The sequence below is a fragment of the Macrosteles quadrilineatus genome, unplaced genomic scaffold (assembly GCF_028750875.1).
Source record: "Macrosteles quadrilineatus isolate MER2022 unplaced genomic scaffold, UCM_ALF_1.0 Scaffold_8__2_contigs__length_117827958, whole genome shotgun sequence".
In the NCBI taxonomy this organism is placed as follows: Eukaryota; Metazoa; Arthropoda; class Insecta; order Hemiptera; family Cicadellidae; genus Macrosteles; species Macrosteles quadrilineatus.
The window spans coordinates 60,002,960-60,026,147 of NW_026542601.1; the positions used below are offsets into that span (position 1 = coordinate 60,002,960).

Sequence of the window (23,188 nt, forward strand, 5' to 3'; positions counted from 1 at the left end):
CGAAACGAAAGAAGCACTGGCCTCTGCCTAAATCCAAAATCGGGCCACAATTCTTGATGAAATCCTCTCCCAAAATGACTGGAATGCAAAGGTCCTTAGCTACCCAAAAACTCCACACCCAAAAAAATGTTCAATCTTGAATTTCAAACGGGCTTCATAGATGATTGCAAGTGGGGATTTTGATGCAGTCCAGCAGATGTGGGTACTTCGCTCAACTTGCTTGATTAGCCCAGAAGATTTTAGGTTTTCAAAGACGGACAGGGAAATGGGACAACAGGCTGACCCAGAATCCACAAGGGCCTTCTGCACCGTTTTACCTAAGAAGATGTTGAGTCGTGGGCAAGTTGAGCGCGCCGCTTTCACTCCCATGCATGCAAGATCCCTCATTCCCCGCGACAGACGCTCCCCAAAACCAGCACTCCCAGAAGGGGCAGTACTCACAGAATCAAAATTATTACTGACTTTCTGCTTAACCATTTTCTCATAGGGCAGTTTGGGCAAACTTTTCCCTTGTGAGCCACTCAGGTTTTTGGACTAAGTCCCAAGAACTACATTCTGACGACACTCTCGTCTCTGTGCCCTGGTTGACCACAACCAAACCAAACAATAGGATGCCTCTGTCTCTGCGTTGTTTCAGGACCTTGACCCACGGGAGCTACAACGGGATAGGGACCAGTCCGGGGAAGATGCCCCGCAACAAGCTCCCTCTGAAAATCAGCGTCTTGAACGCTTTGTGAAAGGATGACTAGCCTATCCAGATCTGCAATAAGTAATAAGTAGTGTGTTACTTTAATTGTTTGTGTTACAAGATATAAGCTTTAAACATAAAAAATAAGTGGTTATAAAAGAAGTCAAACTTAAAGATTTGCTCTGCCGGTTTCTGTTTTATAATTGGGACTCTTACTATTCTGACTCAAAATAGAGTAACAGCAAATACATTTTTTTAAAGTTTTGATATACAAATTTAAAAAGTGGATTAAAACACAATAATTCTACTAGCTTTGGTTTGTTTTTTATTAACAAATAGTATTTACAATGCAAATAGATAGAATTTTTAGTAACTGTGGTTTTATTAAACATACCTCACCTTTAAGTGGAAATGTGTTTGTATGTGTTTCAATTCAATGTGTTTGGGTGTAAAAAGGCTTTTTAATAAAACCACTTATACTATGTTGAAATATGCAACAACTATATCTTGTCAGTGTCTGACTGTTCTGGGGCCTCGGGACTTTTATCGGTTTTTTCTGGCGTCGAGCTGTCTGCGGCTGAATCTTCCTTCTTCTCAGAATCAGCGTATTGTTGCAACCCTGCCACCAGATTGGTCTGATGGTACGTCAGGCCAGCCACCAGCTGGGACTGAACTGTGTTGAGCATTGATACCAACTGTGCTCTCGCAGTGGTGATATCCTTTAACTGACTCAAAGCTTTCAGTTGGTTAACACTCAAGAATCTGTCTTCAACGACAGCAGCTGAAACAAGCATACACACAAAGTACAATTTTATGTTGAGAATGAGTGTTGTAAAATAAACATGCCAAATAAGAAAACTTGTGAAACAAAATTTTTGGCATTTTAATGTTTACATATTGTTATCAGTTTTATTTTCATACATTTAATGACCTAACGTTGATGTAATGTTTTTAATTTTTGCCAAATAGGCTAGAAGTCCTGTTGCTTTCTATAATAGCAATGAATATTAAAGTGAACTGACTGGGAATTTGATGACAACATTTATATTATATCAATTAATATTCTAACAGTCATATATACAAATTATAAACTAAAAAATAATGCCCATTTATCAATTATGTATAAAATATTCAAAGTAGCCTACCTAACAAAACATGATTGTGCATTTTGCCTGCAATTTTAAGCAGTTTGTTGACTTTAGGTTCGGGGCAAAAGACAATTTCGGTGTGTGAGTTGAACAATTGCAGAACAGACGAGTATTGAGTTCCCTCCACAGCCATTGCTACAGTGTGCTTCCCATAATGTTTAAGGTACATGTTTTCTTTCCTCAGCCTCACTTCTACCTGTAATCAAAGACAATTTTAAACATCTTGTTTCAAGGTAGACAGTGTGTGGTCAAACACAACCCCTGGATATTATCATTTGTGATTTAGTCAAACGCCTCAGAATTCCAGTTTTATAAAAGCTCATCTAATAGAGATGGAGGCAGACTTAACTTCTATCCCACTTATGATTACATTCAATTTGCTAAAAAGATTTCTGAAGTGAAATACATTGTTTACATTAAATACATTTGCAACAACTAAAATTGTACAATCAATGTAAATTTTAACTTCAAATTTAAGGCTAGAAAATGCTATGGGTTTTGTAATGTTAATAACAATAACCTGGTGATAAAGAAATGTTCAATTCCTGTTTTAGTTAAAATAATTAGTCTTTGTAGTGTAGTGAAAAGTAACGTTCAAAATACGAGTGAAAGTGGGTTAACATATTCTTGACCATATTTAAAGCGCTCCATAAATCTCACACTTCAAACATATGGTCTCAAATATGTAATAACCCACTTTCTCCTCTTGATGAAAAATACTTTTTTTGCTCTACATGATAGTTATAGTAAAGATTCAGCATTTCCAAGTTTTGAGGGTAAAAATAGATTAAACCAAATTTTTTAGAAATTTTAAAAACCAAACAACATAAAAAGTTTATCTCGCCCTACTTGTTCGGACAAAAATTCATCAAGATCAGATCAAAATTACTTGACACACACATATTTATATGTTAATGAATACAGTATAAATATATTCATTCATTAACATGGCCATCAAAATGAAAAAGAAAATCCAGTATTGGGTCTAGGTCTTAACGTACCACCTAAGGTAATAGCATTGACTGTATAACACTACTAGATTGAAGACTATGCGGGAGGACGCGTGAACAGGAAATTTCTACAATGTACTGTGTTGTGCACGGTGGATGCACGTAGTACTGACCCCTCTACTTAGATCGCAGCACCGTCACCACGAAGTTCATGGAACCGTTGCCTGGCGCGCTGCAGTTGCTGCCAACTGGACTGGACTGAGCTTAGCGGCGGACTAGACTAGACTAAACTGTTGGACTAGACTCGGCGATACGGAGTGAACGATTGCCCGCGCTCGCGATGTACTCGGCGGCGGCGGCGCAGCTGTGTGAATGCGATGTAGGTCATTGCTCCTGATGTAGTAGGCTACTGCTGCGCGCGCGATACCGCGTTTTGTTTACTCATTTGCACGTACCGTCCGTATGCTTGGTACGGTACGAGTTTATTCAGGAGGGTATAGCAAATCTTTGACAACTTTTTTTTAATTTCTCCCCATATTAGTTAGTACATGGATAAAGTATGGTTTACCCCAAAATTTTCGAGTATGAGTTTTGAGTGGATATATCCACTGAATTGATGTCTGAAATCACCGAACGATTTTGAAAAAATAGTACTGTAGTATGTTGTAACTCAGAACGAAATAGTATAACTCCAATTTCTGTAAAAATTACGGTTAAAATTCCATTGTAAATTATGGTATTTCAACAAAATATCCCTTAATACAAGAAAAAATGTTAATTTCTAAAGAAACCCCCTGTTTTGATTGAATTAAGTACTCGTATGTGATAATCCTTTTTATTCTTAACAACATCTAGTGCAGCCCCATATTCCGGTAAAAACTACGGTTCAAAAGTTCTTGAAACTTATGTTATTTTCCCATAAAACTATGACAAACCCGAGAAATGGATTTTTGAAAAAAAAAATCAATTCTGATTGAAATTCTTCTGTGATGGTCCTTATAATTCTAAAGCAAATAGTGCTTAATAATAAAATAATATACATACATAATTAAAATAATATACATTATGTACAAGGAAAGATCATTTCAGTACAGCTGAGCCTCACGAAAATTGTCGGTTTTCATTCTATCAATATTTATTATTTAGTCTATAATAGGATACGAGCTGGTGGCCCGTCCTACGTACGGGAATCGAGTTGTCAACTAAAACGGAATAATTCATAACGTCTACTTTACACGCATAGACACAAATTCTGGCAGTTTTAAATGAAGAAGATCATCTTATAAACAAATGTAACGTGACCACCTATTTATTCCATTCGAATATAGACCTAAAATATGGCGATATGCATTTTAAATCCGATAATTTTACCATAAAACAGCATTTGTGTCGATTTCAAAAATCTTGAAGTGAAACTGGCGACCGATTCAAACTGGTTTTGAGTTGAGTAGCTACATGCCACCTCCAATTGCATACTGTACTACTTATGTACTTACCGTACCTTATCTTACCTCCGTGACCACTGAAACTTTTATGAGGATTATCTTCTTATCTCCTGCCTCTTCAAAATTTAGATCCCAGTCTGAGGATGCATTTCATAACTTGATATTTCCCGTCTATCGTGTGGTACTCCTTGGAATATACCTTTTAAAAGTGTATGCACAGCCTGTCCATCCAAGCTTTACCTACTTCTGGAAAGCATCCCTATATTTGGGTGTTAAGTAGGGGTGTGCGAGTACTCGAATCTTCGAGCTTTTTGGTCGAGCTTTTCATTATTCGGCTCGGCTCGAGGCATTTTGAAAAAGCTCGAAGTTCGAGCCGAGCTTTTAATACTAAGTCAAAACGAAAAAAAAACACTTAATTTGGGTCATAATTGAAAACAATGTTATCACAATTCTACGTTGTTCATGCATTCGAGGTTTGATAAGCACGAACCTCAGATCAGTCAAGACGCAATGATTATCGATTGTAATTTTGAGGAGATAGGAAAGAGACAAACTACCACCTATCGCGTTGTCTTTCTAACACAGCTATTCGTATCGTAATATACAACGCAGTGCGAGTGCGTGATTGGCTTGTCGCTATGACGACACACGGTTGCCGTGACAACCTACAGTGCGCACTGAGCACTGCGCCTTGTGTGGGAGGGGAGATTATACCAACAAACAATTTCAGGAATTCTATTTTGGGACGGATGAAAGATAAGGAAGAAACAAAAAGTGGTCACGTGTGCAAATGTAGTGGGCGACACAATAAGGCTGTAAACAGTGTCGTGTCGTTGTTCCTTGTTTGTTTACTTTTTTCAGATTCCTTATCAAACGCCCCTATCTGCTATCTCTCTCTCTCCTCCCCCTCTCTCTCTCTAATGATGTATAGATTAAACAGATTGTGGTTGACGACTTTTCTACTTAGAAGTTTCCCTGCAGTTATTTTTAGTTCAATCAATCCCATAACCTTTCTAATGTTTATCAAAATAATTAATTATCTGTTTTGTATTTTATTTCCTTTAAACCAACCCCTATTTACCATCTGTATTTTATAGAATAAAATGTTTGTTTATAAAGTTTGACTGGCCACACAATTTTGTACCTATTTTATTTTGTATAAAAGTAACAGTCACCTTGATGATTATATGTATCAATAAGTGGTGCAAGCTGTAATGAATGCTTTTTATTATCAAAATAAGTAATGAATTATTAATTTTTGATAATAATACATGGGTCATTGAATACCATAATGTGATGTAGTTTCCTATTTGTAACTTGCAAATAATAATAATTGATAGTTAATTCTGGAAAATGAAAAATAGTGATCGCATTCATAAACCTTTTGTCAAAACAGCAACACGGGTGTAAGGGTTTATTGTTTCATAGGGGTACAAAGGATGTGGATGTTTCAAGGACAAAGTGTTGGGCCTCCCGGTTTAGGGGGGAGGGGTGGTGGTGAGACTGGAAGAAGGGGAGGGAACTGGTTTTGGCTATTTATTGATTGGTTGCCGACCCTTCTAGATAACAAAATTGAGTGACAGTGTTAATTCATCGTGTTCTTTATTTCATTTCTTGTTTACTTTGTGTGTTATTCTATTAATTTTAGTGTTTTGGTCTATTTCCTCCATATGTTAATTATATATTTTTTAATATATAAGTTTACTTTTTACTTATCTCTCCACCTTTTTGGATCCAAACCAACAATGTTCTTTTTTGAATAATACGATTCATAAAACAAAAATATTTTGTGCATGGAAAACAACAAGAATAATCACGTGTTTTAAAATTTATTTTGTATTTATTTATATTTATTATTTATGTAGAATTAAATATTCATAGTAGTTACAACATACATATGCAATCGACTTGCTAGTTGTTTTGTCGTCATTCAAGGTCGCGTTGCTGTTCTGTTATGAAAGACAATCTGATTGTCTCAGTCTGCACTGCATATATCGTCAGGCCTTCAATCGATATCCTTTTATTTCTTGCATCTTAATTTAGTTCAGTTCAGTTCTTATAGTGATTATCTACTATTTGATATCTTGACAATTCTCAATGTTTTTAAACATATTAAAATAACATTGTGTTTATTAAAAAATTGACTAAAAATTATTATTATTATGCACTTTTTTAAGAATAAAAAGTTGAATAATTTAGATAAGGTGACGCTAGAAAAGCTCGGCTCGAATAAATATCGAGCTCAAAATTTTTTTAAAAAGCTCGGCTCGGCTCGGCTCGAGGTTGAAAATCACTATTCGCACACCCCTAGTGTTAAGACATTTCTCTTAGCTCTCTGGTCTTTTTTATTTCGACCTCCGGGCCGTTATCTTGAAATGGTCTGTATATTTTCTCTGCACTTTATTATCTAACCCAACGTTAAGGTTTTTCGGTTCTTTGGTCAGTGCCCAAGTTTCTGAATCATCAGTAGGCCTACTACGGGGATAGTTGGTATGGTATGAGTCGACTTTGGTTTCTGCTGCACCCCGCAGTTTATTTGACAGTTTTACAGAGATCTACTACACCGATTGACGCTTTTTCATTACTAACCAAAATTTTAGTATGCCGACATACTCACATTCAAACATACAGAAAAAGAAGTATCAACACGTAAACCACTTATATCTTAAACAACTAAGCGATAAACTGTTGAAAAAATATTTCCCAAATATGAGTTGAAATTTGCAATGCATAAACTACATACTTATACAGATTGAATTTGCGACAAAACTTGATTAAACGCAAGTAGTGTTTGAGATGTTTGGTTCAAAATAACACATTTCCTGATAACGCAGATCCTTCACGGTAGGGGAAAACTACCTACATTTTAAAGTGAAATACTATGTAGGCAACCACCAACGAACAATATTTTTGTAAACAAACAAATCGTAACATAAACATTTCAATGACAGTTATAAACCAGCTGTTAGTTAAACCAGCATTGAAAATACTTTAAATTGCTAGCGTCGGCTGCTAGACTTTAAAAAAATTAAAACTTAATTTCTAAAAAACTGAAACCCCAAACTAAAATTATGGCTTAGACATTCCCTAGTTCTCAAAATTATCTTTCTTTCAACACAAAAATCATGAAAATCCATCAAGTGGTTGATTCAGAATCGTGAAATAAAAAAACCCTGTTTCGTTTTAATATTATAGATGTATGTAAAAACACAGTCAGTCCAGCAGTTGTAAAGGTAGTGGCCAAGGACTAAGTATTTTATTTGTTTAAATAACAAGATATTATGTAATTTTTTGTTAGATCCTAAATATTTTAGTTAAATACAAGAACTGAAATTGTCATTTATTAAAATTACTGCCGCACACTTATAATACTTTTACTTTATAATTACGCACGGCATTGTCACTGACTAAGCTGTTTAATGAAACCGAATAAATTATGCATTGTGACATGTAAATAAAAATTACTACTACTTTTTGGTATTTACTTGTTAGACAGATTCTTTACTTTTTGTGATGTGATTGAGTTCACAAACACCCTGTATAGTCAATGGTAATATGTTTTATTTTCTATTTTTTACAATATTCAGGTTTTACATTTAATTTGGTAATTTACAATATTCATTCAGCTAGGACCACTTATCATTCAGCTAGGACCACTTATCATTCAGCTAGGGCTTTTAGCAGGGTAATAAAAGTTTCTCTTCTGTGAACGCTTCCCTCGCCAGTCCTTGGAAATTTGTAATCCCAATCTTGGGCGAGCGAGGTTTCTTTTTCAAAGCGTAAAAGATTAGCATGCAAGACTGATGCAAGTGTTTTATATTTTATTGTTATACGAACAATGGTTTAAAAAATAAAGAATTGTAAACGTTGTTCTGCTGTATGTACACAGTGGAGAACTATACATGCGAAATGTCAATTCTATCTCTGAAATCACCAAACAAAGGATATTGTTTAGGTAATGAACTTCAATTATGTATGAAACACACTTGTGATATAATAAATCACCATGTTGGGGGTGAAGGTCGTTTCGGATTTTTAATTGTTTGTAATATATTCCCGCTGGTAAAAAATTCAAATACCCATTTTGGTTATTTTTTCCCATTGATTTGTGAACATTTATAAACATCTTGTATTATAAAAGTCTGTGTATTTTGAAGGCTATTTCAATTATACGTTAAGCAGTGTAAATTTGATATCACAATATCAAAATCGTCCAAAACACAGAGACTTTGTACAGTTCCCTACTGGTTTCGTAAACAAATATTCACAAGACTATTGTTACACCATTATTATGGGCGTTTTGTGTGGTCGTTATTTCAAGCTCGTTCACTAGTTTCAAAGTGTTAGGTGGATATATTCTACTATACTTAATAGATTAAAATTTAATTGTGATATGTGGATAAATCAATTTATTTATTTATTGATAAAATATCACACTTTCTCAATTCCAATTAAATATTCGATTATAAATTCTTACAACAAAACATTTACAACATGACGTGTTTGATTACGCAAATTTGTATTTAAGTTATTCTCATCGGCGTTTTAAATTTGATTAGATAGGAAATTCATACATAATATCTACAGGACATCTTTTTTATCAATCAAATTCACTAACCACTAAAATATCACGATAAATGTTAGGATACGAGTCCCTGTCTAATATCTCAGATTCTTAGCAAAGCAGTTATATTAATGATCAGTCGCGCTTCACTTCTACACGAATTCGAGGCGAGCGGGGAGCGGATGTGCAGTTCCGGCAAGTCACGTGGGCGCGGGTAGCATGGCTCAGCTGTCGGCTGTCTGTACATACCGTCGTATCGTAACAGCAGACAGCACTATGTTTTCATTGCCCGCCACATCGTGGCAGCACCTACTGGTCGGTGACGTCAGCGCTATGATCGCCCCTTCCCGCCAGAGTGTGCTGATTGCTTGTTCACAACCAAATGCATGGGGCTTTCAATCTAGTAGTGTTATATAGTCAATGGTAATAGCTACCTCCCTGTAGTGAAATTCGCTAAAACGATACTACAGTTGTTACTTAATACTCTATACTTTCTTATTAAATGGCGACCATACAAAGTAGGTATTTTAAGCCAAGTATGAATGGAGATGAATGTATGGATGAGTTAAGGGTGGGTAGTACAATATAAGCATATTAAACTCACCTCGAATCTCGGGTCAAATTTGATTGGATTCACATGAAAAAATGCAATCAACTTGGAGTTGAAGAACCAATTCCTCAAATCTTTGGCAAGCAACCGTTCATAAGGATTATCCTAAAAAAAAATCAGAAAACAGAATAAATGTCTGGATTAACTTATATTTATATTTTCTAGTGTGATTTTTATGAAAAAAAACAATCAACAGTTAAATGCTGCTAACCAGGTCATAAGTTGATGTGTCAAAATTCCAGTTGTTGTAATCAGTTAATTTTTCATGATAGCACAACAACCACTAATCATGATTTTCATGATGGAGGTTGACAACCTGAAGATGTGCCCCAGCGGCATGAAACAGCTGTAGTTGATTCTAACTACGTCAAGAAACCAATTTATTTTACGAAAATAAACCATTCTTTTTTAGTAAATTTTTGTAGCTGAAATTTGTTTGCCGCAGTGCGGGATTTACCACTAGGCAAATTAGACCGCGGCAAATTGCAACTGCAGGGCATTAAAAAGAACATTTTTTCGGGAAAAATATTTTTAATTTTTTTAAACCATCAGTTTGAGCGATTGCTGGTGACGATAATGATGTCCCCATAGTTGCGGCTCAGGGGAAATGTTCATGATTTTGCCACAGTGTTGGGTGTCGGTGTTAATATTCCCTTGTTAGAGTAAATGTACACTGAGGCACTGGTTTGACGTCTGCTCCAGATCCTTGATCTAAGAGTATATTGGAATAATGAAGCATTGTCTATTTGCTAGTTAAAACAAAATTGTAGCCTATTTAAGTAAGAGGGTGGTCTTGGATATAAATGAATAAATAACTTATGTTAACTTACCTCATCTGTTTTCTTTCTGAGGGCAACTTCTTCTTGTTTGAGGCATTGATTTGCAATCGGCAAAAACCAAGATTCTCTTTCACCTTTCTGGAAGTACTTTGGTCGTACAAGGGCCTCAATTTTCTGTCTTTCGTAATGAGGTGGCCTTGGCTTCTGAACATTTATTCTGTTTGCAAATCTAACAGTTATTGTGAAAGCTGATCTATTAATGCAGAGTAAACCTGTGATCAAAAGATAAATATTATGCCAACACATAACTATACAACAATACCCCCGCCGCAGCAAACTTGCAGACTAAGCGAATTTCAACTTAAGTCTCATTCATTTTTACTAAAATATTTCCATAAATAAGACATATTCATTCCAAATTTAAATACCGTAACATTAGATTTAACGAGTGCTTAGCTTTGCTGCTACGGGGAAGGTAAAAAATGTTTGTTGACCATACGTCAAATAGTATAGGATGAAATAAATAAATTTGCCACATTTTTTCAATATATATCCATAAACAAGTAAACTACAACAGTTTTCATTTTCTCCATAAGAATAACAAGGGAATTTTAAATTAACACTATTTTTAAATTTTCTCTATGACCGTTAGGCATACAAGAGCGCTTCAATATACTAAATTATTCCTTTTTTTAACCTCTACAAAACAGTTTAAAAAGAAATTGTCGAAATAGAAAAAAATTTTGTTTTTAGGGTAAAAAATGGGAAAAACCCATTTTTACCCTATAAAACTCCCAATAAACCCCCGTTCCCATTATGCTGGTTCGCGAACTCGTTCGAACAAACGTAGGTTTACACGTTTGTACCAAATTTCATCAAAATCGGATCATTTTTGCTTGAGTTATCGCGCTTACAGACATATATAAATATACATATATGTATACAGGGTGATCAACTCAAGGAGGCCACCATTGGGATATCGGAAACGGTAAGAATTAGAGAAAACTTTAAATGGGGGGACATTCCTTTATTTTTTGTGGCAGTTGAAAATATGATTTTAGTTTTTCAAAATTCAGCCGCCAACTTTGAAATTTCTTATGGAACACCCTGTATTTTACCCAGCCTTACCCATGCTTAGGCTAGCAAAGTGCCGAAAATTACCGATTTTGGGTAAAGGTTAGGTTAAGTTAAGTTATTAAGTTAAGCCATTCTGTAGGTTATTAAGTTATTGACACATTTACCGGTCAAATGTGCCAATATTAACTTAAGTGACTGGGATGGGTGGCGTCCTGTAATCCAGCTACTAGGATGTCACAAATCGTGGATATTTATAGGCATGCACTGTTTTCATAAAATCGTACCGGTTGTCCAATCAATATTTCATTCTTTTTTAAATGTCACTACCACAATGAAGATCAAATAAATGGCTATCCAGTGATACCAGCCGCAACATCCCAAGACCAAAATTACCCGAGCAGGGAAATGCCAAACAAGTCGTGTTTTGCCAGTTCCCAAGTGTAAGTAGGCTGCAAAAGTCGTGCCACGCCTAAAATTTATTTGTTTCTAATCGTTGTGACATTGTTATATTACCTGCTACCGGTATAGGGTTTGTTTATGAAATAAAATGAAAGTTCAGAATGTGATCTTTTGAATGGTATATAGGCCTATATTGTTCTCATCTGAGTTGATTAAACCTTACGTAATTAACCTTACGTTGATTAAACCTTGAAAGCCTTACGATCGTGGCCATTCTAAGCATCAACGCCGAACGATAGTCCCACGATCGTTGGCCTCTGCTAGGGTTAAAATACCTACTTTGTGTGGTCGCCATTTCATTAAAAATTACTAAAGATTTTTAACGATTTTCAATTGCGTTTTTTGGAGTGAAATAAGTTAAATAGGTGTTTGCTGAAAAAGTGGAAGAGGAAAAAAGAATTTGAAATGGCCTAAATAATGAGAAAAGTAGCCTACAAGTAAAAAAAAGTTTTTCAAGCACCTAGGACCTTTTACCTTTTGTGAGACTATCCAAATCAAAAAAGTGGTTTAGTAATGTAGGAATATCAATGTTTAACACGTTCGCTGCTGAGCGCTAGATGCCGGGACGGCGCCAGTTGCTGAACTAACGCTCGGCCGCTGCGTGACATTGCCACCGATACACTGAATTACAGTAAAAACAACAGTAGTTATACTGGATGGCAATGTTCTGCAATAATACTGGCATTTGATATAGTACTAAGTGATTCTGATGGATAGCAGCACTACCCAGGTTACAGTCGGTAAAGTAGTGTCGCTATCTAGCAGGAAAGAGGTAAAACAAAGCCCTGTTCCAAACAACCCTGGTGGTGATTTGGGAAACTATATTTTTTATTGTCAGAAAAGTACGTCCCCACGAGCTGCAAAGAAATATAGAACGCTTGTGACGTGCTGGCTTATCCATAGCAACGTTAAACAACAATGAACGGTGACGTTCTGGAACGTTCTTAGCTCCTGGCGCCGTGGCCCGGCTGACGTTCCGGAACGTCCGTAGCAGCGAACGTGTTAATAAACTTCCTAGCACAGCACGTAATGTTAGCATGAGTAGGTTTAAGCATGTTTTGCATGAGTGGCTTGCTCAAAGGCCCTTTTATAGCCTAGAGAGTTATTTTCAGGAGGATTTTAGTAGCATGTTATTTTGACATGCCAACAATTAGGCCTACTCAATGCCTGTAATTCTCTTATTTATTTGCATGTTGAGTATGACCATATGATCTGTATGAACAATTGTTGACCTTTTACTGTCTTGTTTCTGATAGGCTCGATGCTTGCATAGCTACATTTTTATTTTTTGATCTATTATGACTGCCCAGACAAATGTTTTGTCTATTCATGTTTTACCGGATCTAGTTTTATTTTCTTGGTTAAACTTGAACCTCATTTGTTGTTGACTTTGTCATATGCATGTACCTTGCAAATTACGGCAATAAAAAGTTTCTGATTTCTGATTTCTGATAGGCCTAGCCTAAAATCGCCGATTTCTAGCATTTTTTTTATTTTCAGAAGGAAAAAGCCGGAGTACAGTTTCTTAACTGGGCTATGCTAATATCGATTGAAACTATCGATTTGATTAGTAAACCTTCATGCGGTTTTTTCACCATCAGCAAGTTTGGTTGGTTAGGTTAGGTTATGATAGTTTAATTTTATAAAAGATATATTTAAAAATATCGGTTAGGCCTAAGTTAGGCTATTAATCAATATTTCCAATCCGATAGTTTCAATCGATATTAGCATAGCCCAGTTAAGAAACTGTACCCAAAAGCCGTTTCCCCCACAAGTGCCAAAGGTAAAAAGTACTTAAAATAGTCTAGTTTTAGTAGATAAGGTTACAATGCAGTAGATAAGTGCAATAGCATATATACGGAAATCTACCCTAAGTAGGCCTATAAGTTCAGTAACTTATTACTTAGGCCTCTACTATATTGTTGTTCTGGTATAGTAATTGTTGGAATGACATAAAAAAACACCCTAGTGTACCATGGTATACTTAGAATTAGTGCCTATTACTTTTATTCACTGAACGTTTATAAAAAAGAATATAGTCTAGGCCTACTAACCTTTTGCACCTAAATTGGCCATTGTTCCCCAAGCTATGTTTAATTCTTCTATAAGTCTGATAATAAAAGCATCAACTAAGCTAATGTCTTAAATCTCAAACATAATCAAGATTCATGTTTATGGAATCGTTTCATCTAGTTATTTACTATTTACTCAGAATCAAAGACAGAAATCGGAATAAGAAAATTAAAGAGGTTGAGGTTATGATGTTGATGTTCTCCTAATATAATTTTTTCTTTCCATAAGATTTGCCATGAAAAGATGTCTCAGTTTGACATCCATACAGCTACACGTACCTATATAATACCCGCCACAGCAAACCTGCCGACTAAGCGAGTTTCCATTTGCCTGAATTGATTTTCAATTAAATGTATTTAATTAACATTAAATTTTATAAGTTCCTAGGCTTGCTGCTACAGGGAGGTTAAAAAAGTGTGTTTTTTTAGTAAAATATTAATAACTTAGTATAAAATAAATAAATTTACCAAGTTTGATTAAAACATATCCATAAACAAGCAAACTACAACATTTTTACAATATTCACCCTAAGAATAACATGGGAATTTAAAAATAACAGTTTTTTTACTTCCCTATAGGGAAATTCGCTAAAAGAGAATTTTAGAATCTGTAATAACATAGATATAGATAAGGCATACGTAACCGAGGTTTATTATAATAATATACAGGTCACAGTTACACAATACACTATGTTTTTTCCTTCCACCATTACACTCATAATAATCAAATCAATCCCTACTTTAGCATAGGGGCCAGTTACTCATTTTTGTTTTATTCCAATGCCCCCGCCCCATGAGTTTTTTTTTTTACTTTATTTAATTTACAATCCGTTCAAGTTGAACAACAAGCAAAATGATATAAATAATAATACAACATTAACTTGAAGAACATGAGCTAGTGATTGACCACTGTCAACACTAAGCTAACAAAGAGAATTTTGATACCTAACACTTATCCGAATCTGAATGGAAGGTCCAATATCGTATGTCTCTTCAGTCTGTAAATGGTGTCGTGATTGTCCAATAAATTAAGTGCAAGATGATTTGAATGATTTTCCAATTTTACAATGTATTGTTCACTAGATTTTGTAATTTCTTCTTTGACTGTTCGAATTTGAAGATCATTATGAAGTGTTCTGTTGCTAACAAACCAAGGTGCGTTGACAATTTTACGTAATAATTTTGATTGGTAACGTTGAATAATTTCAATGTTTGAGGTACTTGCTAATCCCCAAAGCTGAATACCATAAGTCCAAAATTGGTTTTAGAACTGTTTTGTACAGTAACAATTATTTTGTGTACTAAGTTTTGATTTAGATCCAAGAAGCCAATTAAGTTTAGTTGTTTTTAAATTTAGAAGTTGTCTTTTAGTCCAGATTTGTGCCTTCCAATTAAGTCAATAAGTCATAAGAAGTCAATAAGTAATTTATTAGGCCAGATCAACATATACATGCATTAGCCAAGTCAAATTAATCTTAATTGATAAAACATATTGATTATCTTACAGTGAAAACATCTAAAGTTCTTACAAGCAACCACTCAATTAAGTTAACTCAAGTTAATTCAACAAGTGCCAACAAGTAAAAGTCTACCAGTTTTCACGGACGCTGTATTACTGCCTTATCTAACAGGTTGGACTTTAACTCCCTTCTAAATTTACCCACATCCTGTTCAGCCTGTAATGGGAAAGGGAGGTTATTGAAGAGTTTCACAGCACTGTAGTGAAAGTGCCTCTGGAAAAATACATTTGAATGACGGGAAATGGCAAGGTTTGAAGTGTTCCGGAAAGAATATCTGTGGTTGACTGGAGTGGTGAAAGATGATATGTTTTTCTTAGCGAATGACAACGTTTCCAGAATATAGATGGATGGAAAGGTAAGGATTCTGAATGATCTGAATATTTCTTTGCAGAAGTGACGTTTTGGAAGGGAGAACACGATACGGATCACCTTCCTCTGGAGTCTGAACAAAAACAGTGTTCTTTGGGTTTCACAACCCCATACAGGAATGGCGTATGTCAGATAGGGATAGATGAGCCCGTAGTATGCAGACAGGAGAACATCGGAGTTGGCTGTTTATCGGAGCATTCGAAGCATGAAAATACCTACCGAAACCCTTTTTACTACATGCTCAATATGTTGATGAAATCTGAGATTTTCATCAAGGAGTACTCCAAGGAACTTCACATTTTGGGAGGGACAGATTATGGTTTCGTCCAACAGGACATTTAGAAGACTGTGATTTTTCTGGGATCGTCTTTTTGAAATTTGAAATTGTAGAAGTTGGGTTTTCTCAGGATTTAGGGATAAATGATTCTCTTCGCACCATTCAAGAAGACAGTTTGATTCGATAAAAAGAGATTTGTTCTAACACCTCCATACTGGGATTGGAGATAGTGAGGGAGGTGTCATCAGCAAATAAGCATATATTTGCCTTCTTCACACTAGATGGTAGGTTGTTTATGAAAATGAGGAAGAGGATTGGTCCCAGGATGGAACCCTGTGGCACCCCCTGCTAACTAAAGCTTCTGAGGAATAACTATTTTTCAAGCACCCCTTTGCATCTACTGCAGGGATCGTGACTGACTGCCTTCTCCCCTCCAGGTATGAGGAGAACCAGTGAAGAGCAGTGCCCCTAATCCCAATTTCATTTATTTTACTTAAAAGTAGCCCATGGTAAACCATATCAAAGGCCTTCGTGAGGTCGAAGAAAATGCCCACCGCAAACTGATTAGAATCCAAGTCTTTTACAACTCTGTTTATTAGACTGAGTATGGCACTAGTGGTGGATCTGTTCCTGACAAACCCATGCTGGCTGGAAACACTATTTCATAGGTTTCCTTGAAACTCCACAATCTCTCCAGAACTGCCTTTTCAAACACTTTGGAGAAAGTCGAAATGAGACTAATAGGTCTGTAATTTTTGCAGCACAATTTGTCCCCAGATATCAGGATTGGCTTAACAATTGTCTGCTTAAGTTTGGATGGAAAGTGGCCTTCAACAAAGGAACTATTGAGTGTGTGACATAATGGTGCTACAATCATATCCGATATTGATTTGAGCAGTTTAGGAGAGATTTCGTCAACTCCAGCTGATTTTTTGGTTTTCAGTCCACTTATTATGCTTTTCATTTTCTCATTTGTGACAGGGCTCATGAAAAACGAAGATATTATTTGTCTGCTTAGATGACCAAGGGCATTATTTGTTTGTCTTTGGCAGTTGGAATTACCTACTTCAACAAAGTATTTTTTGAAACTCTCGCAGACCTCTTCAGGATTCGAAAGTATGTCACCCTTGCTGTTCTTGAGGCAAATGCTTTCTGGTTCTCTCTTTTGATGAGGCCTACTTGCATTTATAACTTTCCAAACTACCTTAGTTTTATTATCTGCTTTTTCAATTGTCTCTAGTATCGACTTTGCCTTAAGCTCTCTTACTTTTCTCCTATACTGGTATTTAAGCCTTAAGTAATATTGTTTTATAAAGTGATCTGGATGTAAGTGTTTTGTTTTTTCATGAAATAAAAGACATTGCTCCTTTAATTTTAGAATTTCATCTGTAAATTTGATATGTTTGATATGTTGTTTTTCGGCTTTATTTTTGTGGACTTTTTTGGGAATGATATTTTGAAGTAATGTTTCAGGAGGCTAATGAATGCATTAAATTTCTCTTCAGCATTCTCAGCTCCGTATATTTCATTCCAATCCTCACGCTTTAGATAGCATTAGAAGGTATCTATATTAGATGCGCTGAAGCTTCTCCCATATCTAAACTTTATACTACTATCATCATCATTGAGATTTTGTTTTATCATTATAGTTTGAGCAGTATGGTCTGATAATATGGTTTTTATGACTTCACTCTTGAGTTATTCATGATCATTAGTAAATATATGGTCAATTAAGCTTTGCATCTAAGTGCATGTCCAAGTATTTTATTTCTGTTACTTGAGGGAGGTGAATATTGTTAATGGGAGGACATGTAGCCTGATTTAGGGTTAAAGTAATGTGTGCTGATTTATTTTCATTACTTTCGTTTAGTTGTTGTTTATTTATTTATTTATCAACAAAGACAAAACTAAAAAATCTATATTATTAATACGTTACATGAAACTTTTGAACAATAAGATTTTTTTCAAGATTTGAGGGGCCTTGATTTGACCCCACATATTATAATATATAATATTTATTATATTATAACAAAATGTTCGTCAAGCTGTGTAGATTTGCAAACTGAGCTTACAGTTTTGATAGGTCCCTTGCCCTTGGGCTCTGCCCCAGTGGCTTTTAAAGTTCCCATGTTATCCTTATGAGGAACATATTTGTTTACATCATGATCAGCTGGATAATTTAATTGTGGTTAATATTTAAGCTGCAATTTAAGGAAACGTGTGATACAAACATTTACTGACTTGGTTAGAATGAAATATTTACTATTTGAATACATGGTGGAATTTCCTTCCAACATGATTTGAATAAATATTACAATAGAAAAATCGAAAAAGCTTGGTCAATTTGATATACTAAAAAGAAAACTGAATTAACACTGTCCGACTGTCCTGTCATTTATTTGAGCAAACCATTGAAAGAGAAGATTTGCAAACCCATTTAGAAACGCAGGAAAGTCATAGAACACCCTCAAGTAGAAGAAATATAAATAATGTTTTTTTTTTATTTATAATCGTTATTATGGACAACGTAATGCGGCTATGAGTGGGAAACATTTGTGGAAAATACTAAAAAACAAGATTAGATTTTGGAAAATATAATAACATATTTACAATAATGTGGATTACATCGAACTTTATGTACATCCATGAGTATTTCCATAATATTTGAGTGGACTCTTTTAAAGTAATAGAAAATTATGACAGTTATTTGTTTTAAAATAACGCCTGTAATACTTCGCAATTAGTCGAATTTGAGCAACAGGTACACTAGTCATGTTTAACCAAGGCCCACTAGTGTTAGTGTGCGGCCTTGGTTTAACCAATGAATACGTTTAACCCTGCTGCCAGAAATGTTTTTGTAAAGCTCCTATAGGCTTCACATTCAGCCTATGGATTCTGAGTATGTGTGGATTGACCACATCAGATGCCCTCTTTGTTAAAACCATAGATTTCTCATCCTAATGGGTCAGCTGAAGAACATTTTATTGTTAGTTCACTTTAATACCTTTAATTCTGAAATAGCGACCAAACGAATTTAGACATTTTAAGCCAAGTATGAATGGAGATGAGTGTAGATGGGTCGAAGTCTTGTAGTCTTGTTATAGTGACTAAGGAAGGCCGACAATTTCCTTAGACACAGCTGCTAATTAATAGCACATACAACAACCAACAGATAGCCAAGTCTACAAACTCAATCGAATGATTTTCGTTTCAAGATAACAATCCCTCGAATATTTTAATTTCACTTATTGAGGCTTGCTATTTTTAATTCCTTCAGGCACATGTTGTGTATGGTACATGCGGCCTTGGGGTCCCTCCCCACATGCTTAAAAAATAATTACATACTTAAATTGAGTTATAATTTATCAAATAACCTACATACAATTTAAAGGTCCAAAGTAGTTTCAAAAACATCTTGTATTAAAAAAGAATTAATTTATTTTAATGCTTTTAATCTATGGTTAAGAGTGAGGCCTCAACAGCTGAGTTCAGTTACATGCTAAAAAGGTTACCTTACTTAAACGAGACATTATTCGTCTGCAATATTGTCCTTTCTTTTAGCTTTAGCCTCATTCAACCAAGGTGTCGCATTTTAGGTTAAATTTGATAATTTAATCCGTTTCATATTAAGCTGACTTCAAAAATCTTAAAAAATGGTGCACATGCTTAAACTGAAAAGTCTTTTATTCCGCTCGTCAAGTACAATCCGATACAATGTATTATCAAAGGTATTCTAAAATATGCCTAGGCACTTTATTTAGCCTAGCATAACTTAGTCCTTAAGCCTATCTCTGTCATTATTGGCATATAAATAAATGTATGACCTTCTATTGGTTCATTTTGAGTTATTAACCAATACAATATCTCTCTGATTTCATTTCTATTATAGGCTTGCATTTATTATATCAGGCTACATTGCTTTAGGGTGTTTACATTGGATGCTTTGATTTGAGGTTAGCCTATTCCACGTTTCATCATTATTTTCAAGCCTTTTTTGCCTAGGGTGAAACTTTGATATCAGACTTAGGCCCTAATTGTCTATTATCAAACATAGGCCTGTAGGACTATAGGCTTTACTTCAGACTCACGATGAACAGACTATAATTTATTTTATGTTCATCTTTTCCAGAGGTTCATGGCTTCAGAATCAAAGTTTGCAGAACACAAACCAATTGAATACATAAGGAATATTGGAATATCAGCTCATATTGACTCTGGAAAAACAACATTGACAGAGAGAATTCTTTTCTACACTGGCAGAATTTCTGAAATGCACGAGGTATATTACCTAGATTTCGTCTTTATTTTCTACTTGACTTTAAACAGCTTACACCCCGCTGTGTTGCCATTTTAATACAATAGTAATAATACAATAGTTATGTAGTGGGAAAATTGTAATATCCTAGGATATGAACTAATAAACGTAGTGAAATCCATAAAGCGATCAAATTATTCCAAAAATTATTTCAATCCAATTATTGTTTATTACACAAATGTATTTTACTATAGGCTAATTTTCAAATTAGTATTTTGTTCTAGTATTAGTTTTAAAATATGTAAGGTTTTTATTTTATTAATATTTTTTCAGTAGACTACAGATACAGAGGAGTGTGATGGCTGGGAGGGAACCTGTTAAGACTGATTTTGACAGCTTTTGATATGGTGTCCTCGTTCTGAAGACAAATGCATAGGCTATGTTTGGTAGTTAGTTAATAGACTTAAGTAGTGCTATAGAATATGTAGGAAACTCAAATCCCCTAATTAAGCTTAGGATGCTACTTTTTTGTTTGAAATAGTTTGTGTTTATATTTTTCAGGTGAAAGGTAAAGATCAGGTCGGGGCTGTTATGGACTCAATGGAACTAGAAAGACAAAGAGGAATCACCATCCAATCTGCTGCAACATATACGTTGTGGAAAAATCACAATATCAACATAATTGATACTCCTGGTAAGGAATTTTTCTAGACACTATAAACAAGTACCGGTATTAAAGCATTAACATATTTAATCAGTTTAACACGTTCACTACTGCAATAGTACGAAATTTTTCATTCACATGGACCAGCCACGCACATATGCGATGGCCGGTTTCTACCCACAGACTGCCGTCGCATATACCGTATGCGACGGCTAGTCACATTAAAATAGACTGCCGTCGCATATTTGCGTCGAGGTTCTAATGTTATTAAAATGCATATATCCTTGCAACGGTCTATTTGAAGGCCCTGAATTCACTGCAGTGGTCTGCAGGGATGTCTGTCGCATATCTGCGTCGCTTGGTCTGTGGATATGATGATTAGTGACGTCATAAGACAGTTGGCAAAACTGTGTTTACTTTTCTGCACTGCTCTCCACTTGTTGCGCGTATAACCTCAAAGAATGTGAGCGTGCTTTTGTTTCTAGTGAGCCTCCGTGATGTTTACTTAGTGACTTTTAGTTGTCCAAGTGAGTTTCTTTGATAACAAAAACAAAAATGAACTGTCGCATATATGCGGCGTTTGGGCTATTTTAAGAAAATTATAAAAATTTTGACTATTGTCATTGTTACAGACCGGGCGTCGCAAATATGCGACATTGCAAAATTTTATAAAAAATACAAAAAAACCATGAATAAATTCATTTAAAAACACCATTGCAGCGTATTACAATGTAAATTATCACTGTTTTACAGGTTTTCGCCCGTGGTCTGTGTGTACTGTTAACCAAGTGACAGCCGGTCTATGTGTAAGATTCAAATGTATACCTCGGTCTGTGGCAATGACTGCGGCGTCGCATATATGCGACGCTCAGTAGCGAACGTGTTTAAAAAGTTAGAGATCCATTTGTTACAAATGAATGGTATTTGGCCTTTAAAAATATAGCAGAATATAGCCCTTCTTCTAATAGCGGCTTTAAGTCTTTAAACTTAAACTCCAATCGAATACAAATCAATTGAGGGCCCCAGAACCACATTCGGATAGTAAAAAATTCGGATAACCAGATTTTTACCAACATTTAAGGTATTTTATGGAAAATATGCTGAATTGAGCAGAGTTTTTACCATTGCGATTAGAGATTGTGTCTACAATGATTTTGTGGTAAAAATATGCACGATTTTGCCACGATCGCGGATGACCCCTGACCGTGTCAATGAAGGTTATGTCTACAAACCTGACCTAGGAAGACATAAAAGATTTTGCCACAGTTGTGGCAGACGATTGTTTACAATACCACACTTGATGTGCAGGATTTGTGGTACAATTCTTCCTTCTTTAATTATATTGATTCCTATTACTGTGGTTTTAAGTTTTTTCTTAACTAACTTTCTGTTAGCAATTTGAATAAGCATCGATTCGGATAGTTGGTGTTAGGATTATTGGAGTTCTACTGTAGTTCTGTATCTGTCCAGTAATAATTCTGTTGAGTACTGTTTAGAAGAAACTTTACTAAAAAGTAACAATGATTGAAGTAACAATACTTTGAAACCCATTGTTCCAGTAAAAGTAACTGAACAAAATCTGTCAATTACATTAAAAGATTTTATTTTGTTTTGATTCAGTTTATTTGAACTATTTTTTAATTAGTACTAAACTAATATTTGCGATATGTATTTAAAAACAGAAATATCAATAGTCAAAATATTATTTGATTGCACAGGTCATGTGGACTTCACAGTTGAAGTGGAGCGAGCACTGCGAGTTTTAGACGGAGCAATTCTGGTGCTGTGCTCCGTTGGTGGAGTACAAAGTCAGACGCTCACAGTCAATAGACAAATGAAACGTTACAACGTCCCATGTATAGCCTTCATCAACAAACTTGACAGATTGGGTGCAGATCCTAAAAGAGTGTTAAAGCAACTGAGGTAATACAAATGTGTAACCAGTCAAAGTCTGTTTATAATGCAGTCTATAAAATTTTTAGTTTTACTAGAAGACCCATTTTAATCGGTTTGGTATGGTATTACAATTTCAGTTTAAAATATTGATATTGTCCTTCCCATAGTTGGTTTCTATGACTGTGCTAATTTCATGCGGATCGCTTCAGCCGTTCAGGAGGAGTACGAGAAAAAAAGCAGGAGTGTAATATGCTTTTCTCGCTACGCTAAAAAAATCATGTCTGTCTCAGACCTACTTATCTTGACTTATCTTACAGAATCTTCCACTGAAAATAAAAATAATCTTCAAGCCCATGCAACTGCAAACTTCTTTGCAGACTGCTCTCCAATCAATTTGGAATCGCTTGTCCAGTAT

General features: G+C 35.2%; 2 protein-coding genes across 2 annotated transcripts in view; one reads left to right on the forward strand and one right to left on the reverse strand.

Annotated features, from left to right (window-relative positions):
- Nucleotides 1-996: 996 nt before the first annotated feature.
- Nucleotides 997-13,989, reverse strand: LOC129000028 (39S ribosomal protein L10, mitochondrial). The gene is made up of 5 exons (XM_054426876.1): nucleotides 13,775-13,989; nucleotides 10,236-10,456; nucleotides 9,400-9,510; nucleotides 1,834-2,032; nucleotides 997-1,469 (listed from the first exon to the last, which is right to left on the reverse strand). The coding sequence occupies exons 1-5, from the start codon at nucleotides 13,794-13,796 to the stop codon at nucleotides 1,189-1,191; spliced, it is 834 nt and encodes a 277-aa protein (XP_054282851.1). The 5' UTR covers nucleotides 13,797-13,989; the 3' UTR covers nucleotides 997-1,188.
- Nucleotides 13,990-19,520: 5,531 nt separating this feature from the next.
- The window catches only part of LOC128999803 (elongation factor G, mitochondrial), a 30,408-nt gene continuing 26,740 nt past the window's right edge, over nucleotides 19,521-23,188 (forward strand). The window contains exons 1-4 of the mRNA XM_054426485.1: nucleotides 19,521-19,686; nucleotides 20,088-20,237; nucleotides 20,775-20,907; nucleotides 22,596-22,800. Of these exons, the coding sequence (XP_054282460.1) occupies nucleotides 19,612-19,686; nucleotides 20,088-20,237; nucleotides 20,775-20,907; nucleotides 22,596-22,800 (563 nt within the window). The 5' untranslated portion in view covers nucleotides 19,521-19,611. The remainder of the gene's footprint in view (nucleotides 19,687-20,087; nucleotides 20,238-20,774; nucleotides 20,908-22,595; nucleotides 22,801-23,188) is intronic.